Consider the following 12,472-nt stretch of genomic DNA (forward strand, 5'->3'; position numbering starts at 1 on the left):
CACCAAATGGAATAAAAGCCCGTAAAATAGCGGCCGACATTAATAAATTTGTAAGCCATCCACTCCGTCTGATCCAGTGACCAACTTAAAATAAACGTGGAATCAGTCCAATTTGCCTTGCAGAATACCAAACTAAGATAGGAAGTAATTGTTTTTTTTTTTAGTGGCTTGCTAGGCTCAATCATTTGAATAATACTAGTAATATAATACTTTTTCAAGAAGATATGATCAATTTTTCCCTTTCCTTCACGTTAAGTAATTTTGCATTTAAATAATATGTGCTGTTTCCCGTAAAAGGATTGAAATTAGTTCGGACAACATGAATCAAGAATAATATAATTACATATTCAGAGATTGTAGTTTCGTACGAAGCAGTCACTCGATACAAGTAGACAAGACATGCACTCACTCAATCATCGGCCATACAATAATGGGAATAATAAATAATAAAATACTCATCCAGATAATTCGGGAATGCTGCTCTGGAGACACATCATCTCATATCTCATCCATGGCATATATATAGTTGTTACAACTATTTCTTAATAACTCGCCTGCATGGAACGGATTACAAGAGGAAACTGAATCAATCTGAAGAAAAAGCAAACGAAAGACCTAAGAATAATAATTTAGACGTCAAAAAAAAAAAAAACAATTTAGCACATAATTTTCTCCATCTCTCATAATTGATTGCGTGGTAATTTGGGGAATGCATCGCCACTTTATCTGGCATGGACATGTGATCAGCCATGTGAGCATTAATTAAAATTCACACGTCCTACCAATAAATAATAAATAAATAAATTCACACGTGCCCCGTGGTCCCCATTTCTATAGTCCCAGCGACCCCGGAGATTCCCGGAAGAAAATACCCTTTTGCAAAAGCAGCCAAATTAACCAAAACCAATAATAGCTCACTTGACTTGGACATATTTGGAGGTTTTCTTTTTCCCCAAAAGGAAAAAGAAAAAACAAATTCAATCCAGCAAAATAAACCCTTGTTATCGTGTTTTTTATTTGTATTTTGATTTTTCTATTACATATATATACGAATGAAAATCAAATTTGAACCAGCAGGTACCATGTGTGCGAAATGAGAAACGAGGAGGGTTCTACGATTGCATGAAGCTAGCAGCACATCCAACTTTCTGCCTTTCCTATTCAAGTGAAGTTACTTTAATGTTTTTTTTTTTTCAAAGGACTAAACACAAATTAAGAAATTTTTGTTCCAAAGAATTTTATAGTAGAATTTTACAGTACGAGGCTTGAATTTGGAGGCATGCTCAGGAAAGCCCGCATTTCTATTTTCCTTCCTTCACAGGTCAATGTTGTAGAACAATTACCAGAATTTATCCACAATCTCCAAATTGGAAAGAAAGCAATGCAGTATTCAGATACAGTACTACTATCCAATCACAATTTTGAGGATCCGTTACTGTGAACAAGAAATTACAAAAAAGAATTTACCCCCCCACAAAAACAAAACACCCCGCAAAAAAAAAAAGAAGAAGAAGAAGCTAGAAGAAGATTCATTAGTCCTTGGTATATATAACTGGACGCAAATTACAGTCCAGTTTTATATGTTACGACTGGGTTGCAGGATATATATTGCGAATTAGCTAATGAAAAGAAGATGAATTTAGAAAAAGAAGCTCATGGTCATGGGTTTAAAAGACAAATGTTTATTTCTTCCCCACGTCATTTGATTTACTTCCAGAATCAGGGAAGAGAAAAACTTGCAGTTGATTTACGAGTTATTCTTCAAATCTATAGTTGCTTTTTCTTCTTCATCTTCTTCTCCTCAATCAATTTGAAGATTCTACTATATATCACTTTGATGAGCTCGAGTTCCTGTCTCTTTGAGATGCAAGGATGGCGTCTATGGCTTCTTTTACTTGAGAAAGGTCGGGAGCTTTTGCACCTTGAGCTGGCCAAAACTCATCTGTAGCCAAAACCTGGAAAAAACCATGGCAGTAAAATAATTTTGTCAATTAAAAATACATTGTCCATCTAGTTTTGTCAGAGCTGGGGGAATATGGGACGTGTTGAACAGATATATTGCAAATCATCAGAACTGACCTTCACTTGCAACTGAAGAAACTTGACATAACTGATTGCCTTTTCTAACATGGTTACTAAATCAACCTGCAAAAACATTAAAGAAACAACAAAGGACAGTTCCTAAGCTCACTCCTGCATGGGCTTTGTTTCTATTGGCGCATGCACTTGAGAAAATGATTCGGATGGTATTACTTAAAACAAGAGAATATGCAAAAAGCTTTTACCTTGGAGCCATTTGGGACAAGATCTTGTAGTATCTTGAGCCTCTCGCTAATACGTTCTCTCCGATTCTGCAACGCAAACATTCTTTCCAACTTTATACTCAAAAGCAGATTTCCTTTGGATCGATTAAAATTTAGATCTACTTTACAAAGAAGCAAACCTTGGCTGCAACGCTTTGTGGGTCCTTTGATGGGGTTGACTTTGATTTGAGGGCCGTAGTCTTTGTAACAGATGCGCACTGCTTCTTCAATGCTTGTGTGCTCTCTTCCTGCAATATATAACATCAGTTGTATAATTAAGTTTAGAACTTGAGTTGTAATTAATTAACCAATAGTATAATTGAGATCAGTCTCAAGGAAAAATTGATGTACTAAATAGATGGGATCATGAGAAACTACCGTATAGGGACGTTTAGCACTCGTGCAAGCCTCTTGTCTTCCAAGATCCTGGATGCTATTATTCTTGCTGGCATTTGCATTGACTTCTGTGCTATGCCATCCAAATGGGACCCCATTACTTGTGGATGCATAGCTGCTGGAGGATTGGTTATTGTTGGAATTCTCCAACAGCCGGGGATTCGGGGTACTGCACCTTGCATTATTCAGCTGGTTCTGGTAATTGAAGTGCAAATTGTCTTCCCAAACTGAGTAATCATCTTGGGTAGTAATTATTCTGGGAAAAGAGTTCTGAGAATGATCAAAACTGAGCAAAGATCCACCCGCATTTGCGAAGTCACCATAAACACCTCTGAAGTTGATCACAGAATTCCCATCCTCAGGTAGAGTTTTTATGCCTTGTTGATATCCTAATCCATCAGAATTCGTGCTGCTTGGACTGGAAAGTGAAGAAGGGCTAGTCACACCAAAGTTCCTGGGGATTCCTGTGGATTTATCTGAGTTGCTGCCCTCTTCAATCTTGTAAAGCCCTGGGAAAGCATTCTGTGAAACTTCTCTAAACTGATCATTTTCATAATGTGGATGGGGCCGAATTAAGCACAAAGTAGACTTTTTAGGTGCATGGTCTTTGACAAGTTCCATAGGTAGAGGGAAATGAAATGAGCAGAAAGAGCTAGTACCCTTGCTAGCTCGGCTTCAGCGAAGACTACTGATGCTAGGTGTGGGAATTCAAACTTGTTCTTACTTCTATTATATAGCAGTGATTTTTCTGATATTTTTATCAGCAGAAATTCCTAAACAAATGATACTAGTTGAATGAAGCTCAAGAAGTCCAATTAATTGTCATGGGAGCAAGAAACCTTTGGATTAAGTGTACATAGATGCAATAAAACTTGCAATATTTTTTATTCAATCAGTGTATGGGGATTGTTAGCTGGCAGAGGTGAAGACTCCCTAGCCAGATGGAGAAAGAATTAAAAGTGTACTGAAGATAAAAGGGGCAAATCAGCAAAACCATCGGCGGATCTTTCGCCATCCCACGTCTAAGATTCCCTCGCCATTCTTACTTAGCTATATCTCACCTTCAAGAACCTGGACTCTTACCAATTTTCTTGAGGGGGCTTTCCTTCCTGCTTTCCTCTTCACTTCAGAGAGCCATAAGCACGTGGATCTTGGTCATTTTATATTACTTGTTACATTCTGTATAGGTGTTAAGCTGGCCATGGATTGCTTACTTTCTTGTTAAATTTTAGGCACCACCTCCTGATTGGCATCGCACCAGTCCAACGCTTCTCTTTTGACAAAGGGTAACAGTTGTACTTCAAATAAACAACACACTTCAGTATATTAGTAGTATCTGTATATCCCCTAAGGTGTATGGCTTCTTGGAGTTTTCTGATCAGACATCAAAAGCTACCATCATTTGACATTCCATGCGGAATTAAACTTTTGTTGTTCTTGATTTGCATATATCAAGAATTCGCCGGTTACAACTGCCCAACTAATAGTTAAGATTAGTTGTGGAAGCCTTCAGAAGAAAATTAATTTTTCCTCAGTTGGACACTGGTAAGGAGATAAATAGATGAGATCGATTGATCTAATTGGAACAATATCATGAACACCCGGATGGAGCATTAATGGTTCTGGATTGCTTAGCTTAACTCATCGTTAACAGTCGGCAAGGAAGGAAGTACAGTATTATATCTTCTGCAAACCCGATGAAGATTGCCAACCACATGAGTAATGTTTGTTTTCCCATGGGGAACTAGAATAATCAAAGCTGGCGTGGGAGTAAGAGTAATTCCTTGTCTCAAGGAGGTTCGTTGTTCCTTCTTTCTTGTACTCACAATCACAAGCCATACGCGACAGGCAAACAGTTACTGATATCATAATCCCACAGGTCACAGGCCCATGTTCATTCAACACCCACATTCGCTTTTATCCAAAGGACAATATACATCAGTGATTGATTATTAACAACAGCTAAGAACTTGTTGCATTAATAGAACCTCAAATTCTGAGGTCAAGAATTCCCATTGGATATTTTAGAAGTGGTCACGTCATCTTTTTTTTCTAGACATTGGTCAGGAGAAACATGAAGATGGTCATAGAGGAAATGGGAAATTCTCATACTTTCAGAAAATATCTTTTCATATGCCGGATTGTTTTCGGAGGGACTCGAAATTTGTGTAAAACATCTTAATAGTCAAAGCCACATGCATGCATCGATCATGACCGAATATGGCCTTTTTTTTTCACATTTTAAGATGGAGAGCGCTTCTCGACTACATTCTCAAAAATAGGTAAAAATAATTACTACAAAGAATAAGAAAAATGATAAAGTTTTGCCAATCGGGTTCAACATATAATGACATCCTTGTGCATGCCGCAGCGTGTGTGGACAGGTTCATCAGATACCTTTCTGATATGATCTCAGCTAACTATTTAAGATTCTGATCGCAGCAGGAACGCATAAAAGGGCCAGTAAAAAGGTTAAATTACAAAGAAACGAACACAGGATGTAAAAATCAGCACAGGAAAATTTCGAGCTGTTTTTAAACTGGGAATAAGAGGGGAACAATAAGAGGAGAGTATAGGCATTTGGACCATTTAAACACAACCAGAAAATCCATAAAAGCATACCATTTAATGCAAGGACCTATACACACAGAGATAACTGATATCCCCACTTCCCTGCAAACCAGTTTAACATATCAAATCTACAGATTATGTTTGTCTAACATGACACAGTTCCATGTCCCAACATGAAAGAGAACTAAGGTAGATCTATCACTACGAAGTAAAGAAAAGGAAAAAAGCTCTTCCAAGCGATGTTGAACTGGAGAAAGCCTAGTTTTGGCGCCATACATCAACAAAACCTGCAGTTAAGATCAAGAAAAAGTTAATTGGAGGAGCGTGATGAATGAATTATCCAACTCCATGAGAGACCTTAAATCTTGGCTCACCTAAATAGAAGTACAGCCAGCCTCTCATTGGGCCACTGAACAAGAAGGAATCTGATTCAGAGGTCCTACAGCAACAGGTATCCTGTATTCATAAAGAATGTGCTGATTAAACAAACAAAACTTTATCATGAACTTGAAGACAAAAAAAAAGAGATCTGACTCCATCAGAGATCCACGAGCATAACTGAAGAAACAGGTCTACCCATGCAATAAGACAATCATGAGATATTTGGATCATCATACCTTCACATATATTAAGAATATCAAACACATAAAGAGAGTAAGTTATCCATGCGGGCATTGCGCCGCAAAATACTGGATTACAAGCCACTCGAAGCAACTATTGCCACTTTCATTTTCTAACTTTTCAATATCTCGAGTCATAAGGTTGCCTTCAATAGTCCAGAATTGAATACCATTCATTTCTTTTCCTTCATACTTCCTTCATACTAGCTGTTGAAGGAACTCTGACATTCAGCGACAGAAAAATGATTCAGTCATTAAGTTATAAACCTATTAAGTGAATTGACAGGCCTTGAACTTTTGAATCTTACGCTGCATAAGTATTTATCAAAGATCTCTAAAAATATTATGACCCTCCGCCATGCCTGAGAAAATGAATAGAAGAAAAGCATGCTGAATTGAACAATTTTTCTTCATTTCCTCTTTTAAAGGGACAAAAAGACTTCCATATGCATGTGAGCAGGCTGCAGTGCTTCAAGGCGAAACATATATTCTCTCATGAAAGACATTCCACAGGAGCAAAAAGTAGACATATGCCCATCTAATAAAGGATCAACAAGTAACTTAAACCTGACACTTAGCAACTTCTGATTGTCAACGAAGTAGATTAAGTAGAGCAACAGAGAAGTCTCGGGCAACATAAAAATTTTAAGCACCAGATGGAGCTACTTAGTTCATTACATGCAAAAGAAGAACATGCCAAGCATAAATGTATATTTCTTAGAGGACAGTGTCGCCACATACAAAGGTTATAAGAGATAAAGTGCGAAGGATTAACTGGGCAGTATTACTTACTGAGGACCAATTTGCACTCCTACTTTAGCCTTCTTTTTGTTTTTACGATTCCGTTTTACCCCAGAAGTTGAAGAATGCAGAGGCTGTCCTAACACTGGAGGTACAAATACAATGGGAGGAGCAACTACCTCAGTGCTGGTTTCAAGTTTTGGCTTTTTGAATGGATGAAACGGTACATGTGTGGCATGTGTCTTGGCAGATTCAGCCAAGCTAGGAAAGCTGGCAGTAGTTTTACCAACTTGAGCAACTTTTCCTTTATTCAACAGGACACCAGGGTCCTCCCATGTGTTTACAGAGTTCACTGCACTGTGAATGCTGTTAGCATCCCTAATTTTGTTTACTGCTGCATAAAGCTTGGACTTCGATTTGATTATCTCAGACATCACTGTGGCGGATGCAGAATCTGCAGAGTCTGAATAGGCCAAGAAGTCAAACAATGTGCATAAGAAACACATTACCAGAAGAATTTATAATTTCAGACTAAAGTAAAGAAGTACCTAAAATTGAAAGAATGATGGCTCGTGCTGCCAATTGTTCAGCCTCTTTCTTGTTTCTACCTTTATCTCCAGTATAACTAACACCATTGAAAACTAATGTAGATACAAAAACTGGAATCAAGCCTCCTGGTTGAATTGTATTATACGCTGGTTTCTCTAGATGCATCTTAACAGCATACTCATTCAGGATGGACTTGCAAAAAGTAGTATCCTGAAAAAAAGAAAGAGGGAAAGCAATCAAACTGACATCATGAGCAATATACTAGATCATTCACAACAAAAAGAATTCAAATATAATGGACATCATTTGTTTATTCTTTCAACCAACAAAAGAAGGCCAGGTTACATCCATCACAACAACCATTAGATCAAACGTGTAGATGAGACATGCTTCGGCAATTTAAGCAAGGCAAAACTCTGCAAGCACTAATTAACACATTGACTTAGCAAGAAATATATGATGAAACCAAATGTGTATCAGCTCATGAATAAATTCAAGAGAATTCTCTTACTACACCATAAATATGAGTCATGCCATCATTATTGCTTTCTTCTAAGGATTTTCAAAAACCATGAAATATCCCAAAAAAGCTAATAATTTTACTCGACTAAACAATGTACATGAATAATCTACAGTACGTGACAAACTAAAATCCCCTACAGATTAAATCTATAAAAAAGCATGATCTGCTCATCTTCCAAGGTAAGTCAACTAACACAAGCACATTTAAAAGGATATCTGAAATGGTAAGCTCAATATCATTCATAAAAGGGTAAATAACAAAAAAGCCCCTTGTGGTAAACCTAATATACAGAAAAACCCCCTCGTAGTTTCAAAATGTACAAAACAACACCTCATGCTTTGAACCAAATTGTAAAGGTAATGGAATCCGTTAAAATTAACGGAAATGACTTATTGGAACCTAAAAAAAAAATTTTATACCTAATTTTTAACAAATATACCTATTCTACCTTTTAGCCCCCAATTCTCTCTCTCTAGAAAATGAAACAAATAATTTTGTTGAGCTGTCTTTTGCTTAGTTATATCAGGGTATTTTTGTCATTTCGTCCGTCCATGTTAAGTTTAACGGATTCCGTCACCTTTACAATTTAGTTCAAAACATGAGGTGTCGTTTTGTATGTTTTGAAATCACCAGAGGCTTTTCTGTATATTAAGTTTATCACAGGGGGCTTCTTTGTTGTTTACCCTTCATAAAAATCAAATGAATCAGGATTTGCTTCAATCATTAACTTAACAAATGTAGAACGTCCTGAATTTACTGCAAAAATATTTTTTGTTCCATCCCAAGAGGCCAACAGTTTAAAATAAATGGATAGAGCAAGATGGTTGGGCAGAGGAGCGGTAACAATCACATTAAAATAAGATCTTCTTAAGCAACGCAGAACTGGTGATGTCAAGTTTCCTTGAAACAAAATATGGAGCACATCGTATGCTAACAGAGGCCTTTAATCCTTAGGAAGCTGGCATATATCTTTTATAACAAACCAGGCCCCAGGCTCGTGAGACTACGAAATGTTGCATCCTATGCTTTTGACAGCTTGTGGTAATGGCCAGCTTGTACAGATTAGAGTTGCACTTTTTTAAGGTATCTATGACGAAAATAGACAAGACAACAGCTGGACTAGATCAAATTCTCTTATGTCACTATTAGAGCTTTAGTGGAAATTGATCAATCATTTTATACTTGTAACAGTTGCATGATAGTTCATGCAAGATGAGCAGGAAATAACTCATTGGCTAAGACATCATGCTTTAATCAATATTCCTAAACTAAATGATAGAGAAATAATGTACAAGGGATGCTAAAACACACCTCACGAATGATTGGACACCCATCATCCCTCATCTTTTGCTGAATATTTTCAAGAGCAATCTTAGCAGCTTCTTGTTCTGCACTCTTTCGAGTTGGATAATTTCCTTGAGATGTATAATACATTCCATCTACTAAAACTGTAGCTCTAAACCTTGGTGCATGTTGAACTCCTTCGTTAATAGTTGTATAAACAGGGAGCTGTAAGGAAGACTTTTGTGTGTATTCTTGCAGTCGGTTTTTATACATGAGCCGCTCTGCACCACCTACAATATTCAAAATAAAAAAATACACCATTATAAAGTTGCTCAAATAAGATCCATCATTAACTTATATTTTGCTTTAATACTTAATCGTGAAGGTAGTCTGGCATTAACCCATAAGCCAAGTTTTATCATAACCAAAATATTCAAATTAAATCTCGAGCATCAGAAAAGAAGGCTTAATTCAGCAAGATACACAACAGGTCAATCTCAAACTCAACTGATGGAAATAATGAATTAATTATTAAAGAATATCATACTTTGCATTAAACCATTGAGGAAAGCACGCTGAATTAATCAGGGGCAAGCATTGCATACAACTCTCCAACAAAAGTTAAAAATTATTTGGAAAATTCGGATAATCTTAACTTCACCCGCAAATGCTTCCTAGTAAGCTTGTCTTGCTTTCCTAATAAGCCTTGACTGAAGGTTAATTTCAACAAATTTTCGAAATCCAAGATCTTCATGTAGCATGGTCTAGCATTCTAAAGATTCAAAAAAAGCTTATAGCTCTTCAAGATAAGTACACATATTACAACATACGATACCTGGCAAAGAGAACAAAATTAATCAAATTTCCATAAGGAAACACTAATGGACATCAAGCTTCAATATTTTGAGGTTTCCCTCCAAGTGGACGATAAAGAAAAAACCCCACTTATCACTTAATATAGCCGACAAAAAATTTTTTTTAAAGGAACTGCTGTTTATCATTGCCGTTATGAAGGAGCCGAAATGCAAAACCTCCAACAAATCATCATTTTGCAGAGAAAAACCAGTCAAGGTCAGAAACAGTTCAGATCTTTTTTTCTTTCTTCCCTTTTCCCCAGCACCCTGACTGTTTTCAGGTTGCATTTTAATTTTACACTTCTGTTTGCCCCAAATAAACCATCTCAAGAACAAGGCTACATTATCCCACATGAACAAAAAAAAAAACCTAAAAAACCAAAAAAAAAAAAAAAAAATTACTGTTGGACGACTGAGCTGCGGGCTCAAGTGTGTTGTTTGCCGGCGGTAGTGGTAGCAGAATTGGTTGTGGTTGTTGGGGAGGAAGTTGAGAGGAAGGGTCAGCAACTGGAAGAGGGAGCTGTTCAGACATGGGTCCAGAGATGATAACAAGCAGCCAACAAGGTTCTGCTTTCCTCAATTCTTGAATTTATGGATGCAACTCTGCGAGTCCCAGTCCCATGCCACCGGGTGTCGAACTGAAGTATTTATTACCTATGTCATCTGATTAAACAATAGGCTATCGGGTGTGGTTACTGAGGACTCGATGTCATCCGATAATTGCCAAATAAAAACCAAGGGGCTATCGATTGTTGTTACTGAGGTCTTGATCTCATCTAATTTGCAGGCGTCTTGCGATTTAATTTTTTCCAACAGCCAACCCATTTTAGTACACGTCTCGCCTTAAAAAGATTTGTGGTGCAGACTATTTGGATTTTCCTTTCTCGCGGAAAAGGCCGAAATGGATTTTGGGGCAGGTGTTTTATGATTATTGAAGCAAGCTATGAAATATGCAGATTTACCTTCCTTGTCTTATGTATATCTCTTTACTCATGTAATTTCCCCCTGTGGCTTAGTAGGAAAGCGCAGGATGATTAAAGGGCACTTACCCTATAAATGTACATGTCCTTTGCACATTTTTATACCCATATATATATATTAATATTAATATAAACGATTATACCAAGTTTTGACTATTAGTATTAAGATACTAATAGTCAGACTCTCTCTCTTTTTTTTTTTTTTGGAAAGAAATAATCAGACTCTTGGAGGAGCATCTTTCATCAAGTTCTACTAATTACCTCAAAGGACAAAACGAAAAGGTAAATTATAGCTCCATTTGGATTAGCTATTTTTAAGAGTGTTTTTGAAATATTTTATTATAACAATGTATATGAAAAATTTTTATTATAGATGTTTTGGAGGTATTTTTGAGATATATTTTGAGGTATTTTAAAAGTTTAAAATTTTTTAAGGTATATTCTAAAAATTAACAATACTCCCACCATCACCACCACCCCCTCCCATCTCTTCCTCCTCTCTCTTCCTCCTTTATCTCTTTCCTCTCCTTCCTTTTTCTTTCCCTCCTCTCCTCCCTTCCCCTTTCACGCAACACCCCGCCCCTCTCCTCTCCTCCTCCTATCTGGTCTCGATGGGCGTGGTAGAAAAGGGGAAGGAGGAATAAGAGATGAGAGGAAATAGAGGGAAGGAGGGAGAGGAAATAGGAGGAATAAGGGGATGGTTGGTAGTGGTGATCTTTTAGAGAAAAAGATGGTGTAGATTTTTTTTGTATATTTGGAATTCTTTTTGATATATTGTATGAATGTTGTATTTTTTGAATTGTTTTGTTTATGTATTACTGTATCATTGTATATGAAAAAATTATTTATTCAAAAAATGGGGAATTCAAACTTGTTTACCCTTATGTAAGCATGTCAATGGGTCGGATCTTACACATATCCAACCTAAACCTAATATTTTTGGATACGGTTTGGATTTAATTTCTCAAATTCAGACCCTACCCAAATCCAGACCCTGTGAGAGAGTCGTGGGTTTAGGCAGGGTCTGGTTTTCTAGAATCCATATTCAAATCCAAATCCATACCAGATTTTACCCAGAGTCATGTATATTTAATTAAATAATATATATTAGTAAATTTATAAATAATATAATATTTTATGGCTATTGGATCGAATACAATAAGATTTTTTGGCATCAAAATTTGTATTTACTATTGATAATTAGGTGATTGATGAAACTCGTGCCAAATTGCTTCTAGATATGGTTGAAATATTAATGATTATTGATGATTGAATTGAATCAAAAAAATGAGTAAGTGCTTATAAATTTTCTTATTCTATTATTTATTTGCCATCGGTCCTTAGTCAAATGACTTTTATTTCATTCACTATTTTAGTGCTGGATTGTGAGACATTTACCAACATTGAGGTTTAAATAAGAAAAGATGTACAAAATTTTATTTCTTTAATAAGACTAAATATTTATATATGTTATGGTTGTTTTTCTTTTTTTAAAAATAATCTTTTAGTTGTCATTGTAATTGGTACAAACTTTTTCAAGAAAATAAAAAAAGATAAATGCAAACAAATGAAATATTGGATATGGATGCAATTGAATCTTTGAAAATATATAAAAGTAGTCAATAATAACTCTTTTTTTGAGTTCACAATA

General features: G+C 36.3%; 2 protein-coding genes across 2 annotated transcripts; both read right to left on the minus strand.

The window, feature by feature from the left end:
• Nucleotides 1–1,753: 1,753 nt before the first annotated feature.
• Nucleotides 1,754–3,320, minus strand: LOC113758915 (putative transcription factor bHLH086). Its single transcript, XM_027301591.1, has 5 exons — nt 2,682–3,320; nt 2,444–2,551; nt 2,286–2,351; nt 2,080–2,145; nt 1,754–1,955 (listed from the first exon to the last, which is right to left on the minus strand). The coding sequence occupies exons 1-5, from the start codon at nt 3,318–3,320 to the stop codon at nt 1,830–1,832; spliced, it is 1,005 nt and encodes a 334-aa protein (XP_027157392.1). The 3' UTR covers nt 1,754–1,829.
• Nucleotides 3,321–5,252: 1,932 nt separating this feature from the next.
• Nucleotides 5,253–10,642, minus strand: LOC113761859 (double-stranded RNA-binding protein 3-like). Its single transcript, XM_027305018.1, has 6 exons — nt 10,244–10,642; nt 9,015–9,277; nt 7,180–7,390; nt 6,683–7,094; nt 5,645–5,726; nt 5,253–5,557 (listed from the first exon to the last, which is right to left on the minus strand). Exons 1-5 carry the CDS (start codon nt 10,371–10,373, stop codon nt 5,669–5,671), a joined length of 1,074 nt encoding a protein of 357 aa, XP_027160819.1. The 5' UTR covers nt 10,374–10,642; the 3' UTR covers nt 5,253–5,557; nt 5,645–5,668.
• Nucleotides 10,643–12,472: the final 1,830 nt, after the last annotated feature.

The sequence above is a fragment of the Coffea eugenioides genome, chromosome 2 (assembly GCF_003713205.1).
Source record: "Coffea eugenioides isolate CCC68of chromosome 2, Ceug_1.0, whole genome shotgun sequence".
In the NCBI taxonomy this organism is placed as follows: Eukaryota; Viridiplantae; Streptophyta; class Magnoliopsida; order Gentianales; family Rubiaceae; genus Coffea; species Coffea eugenioides.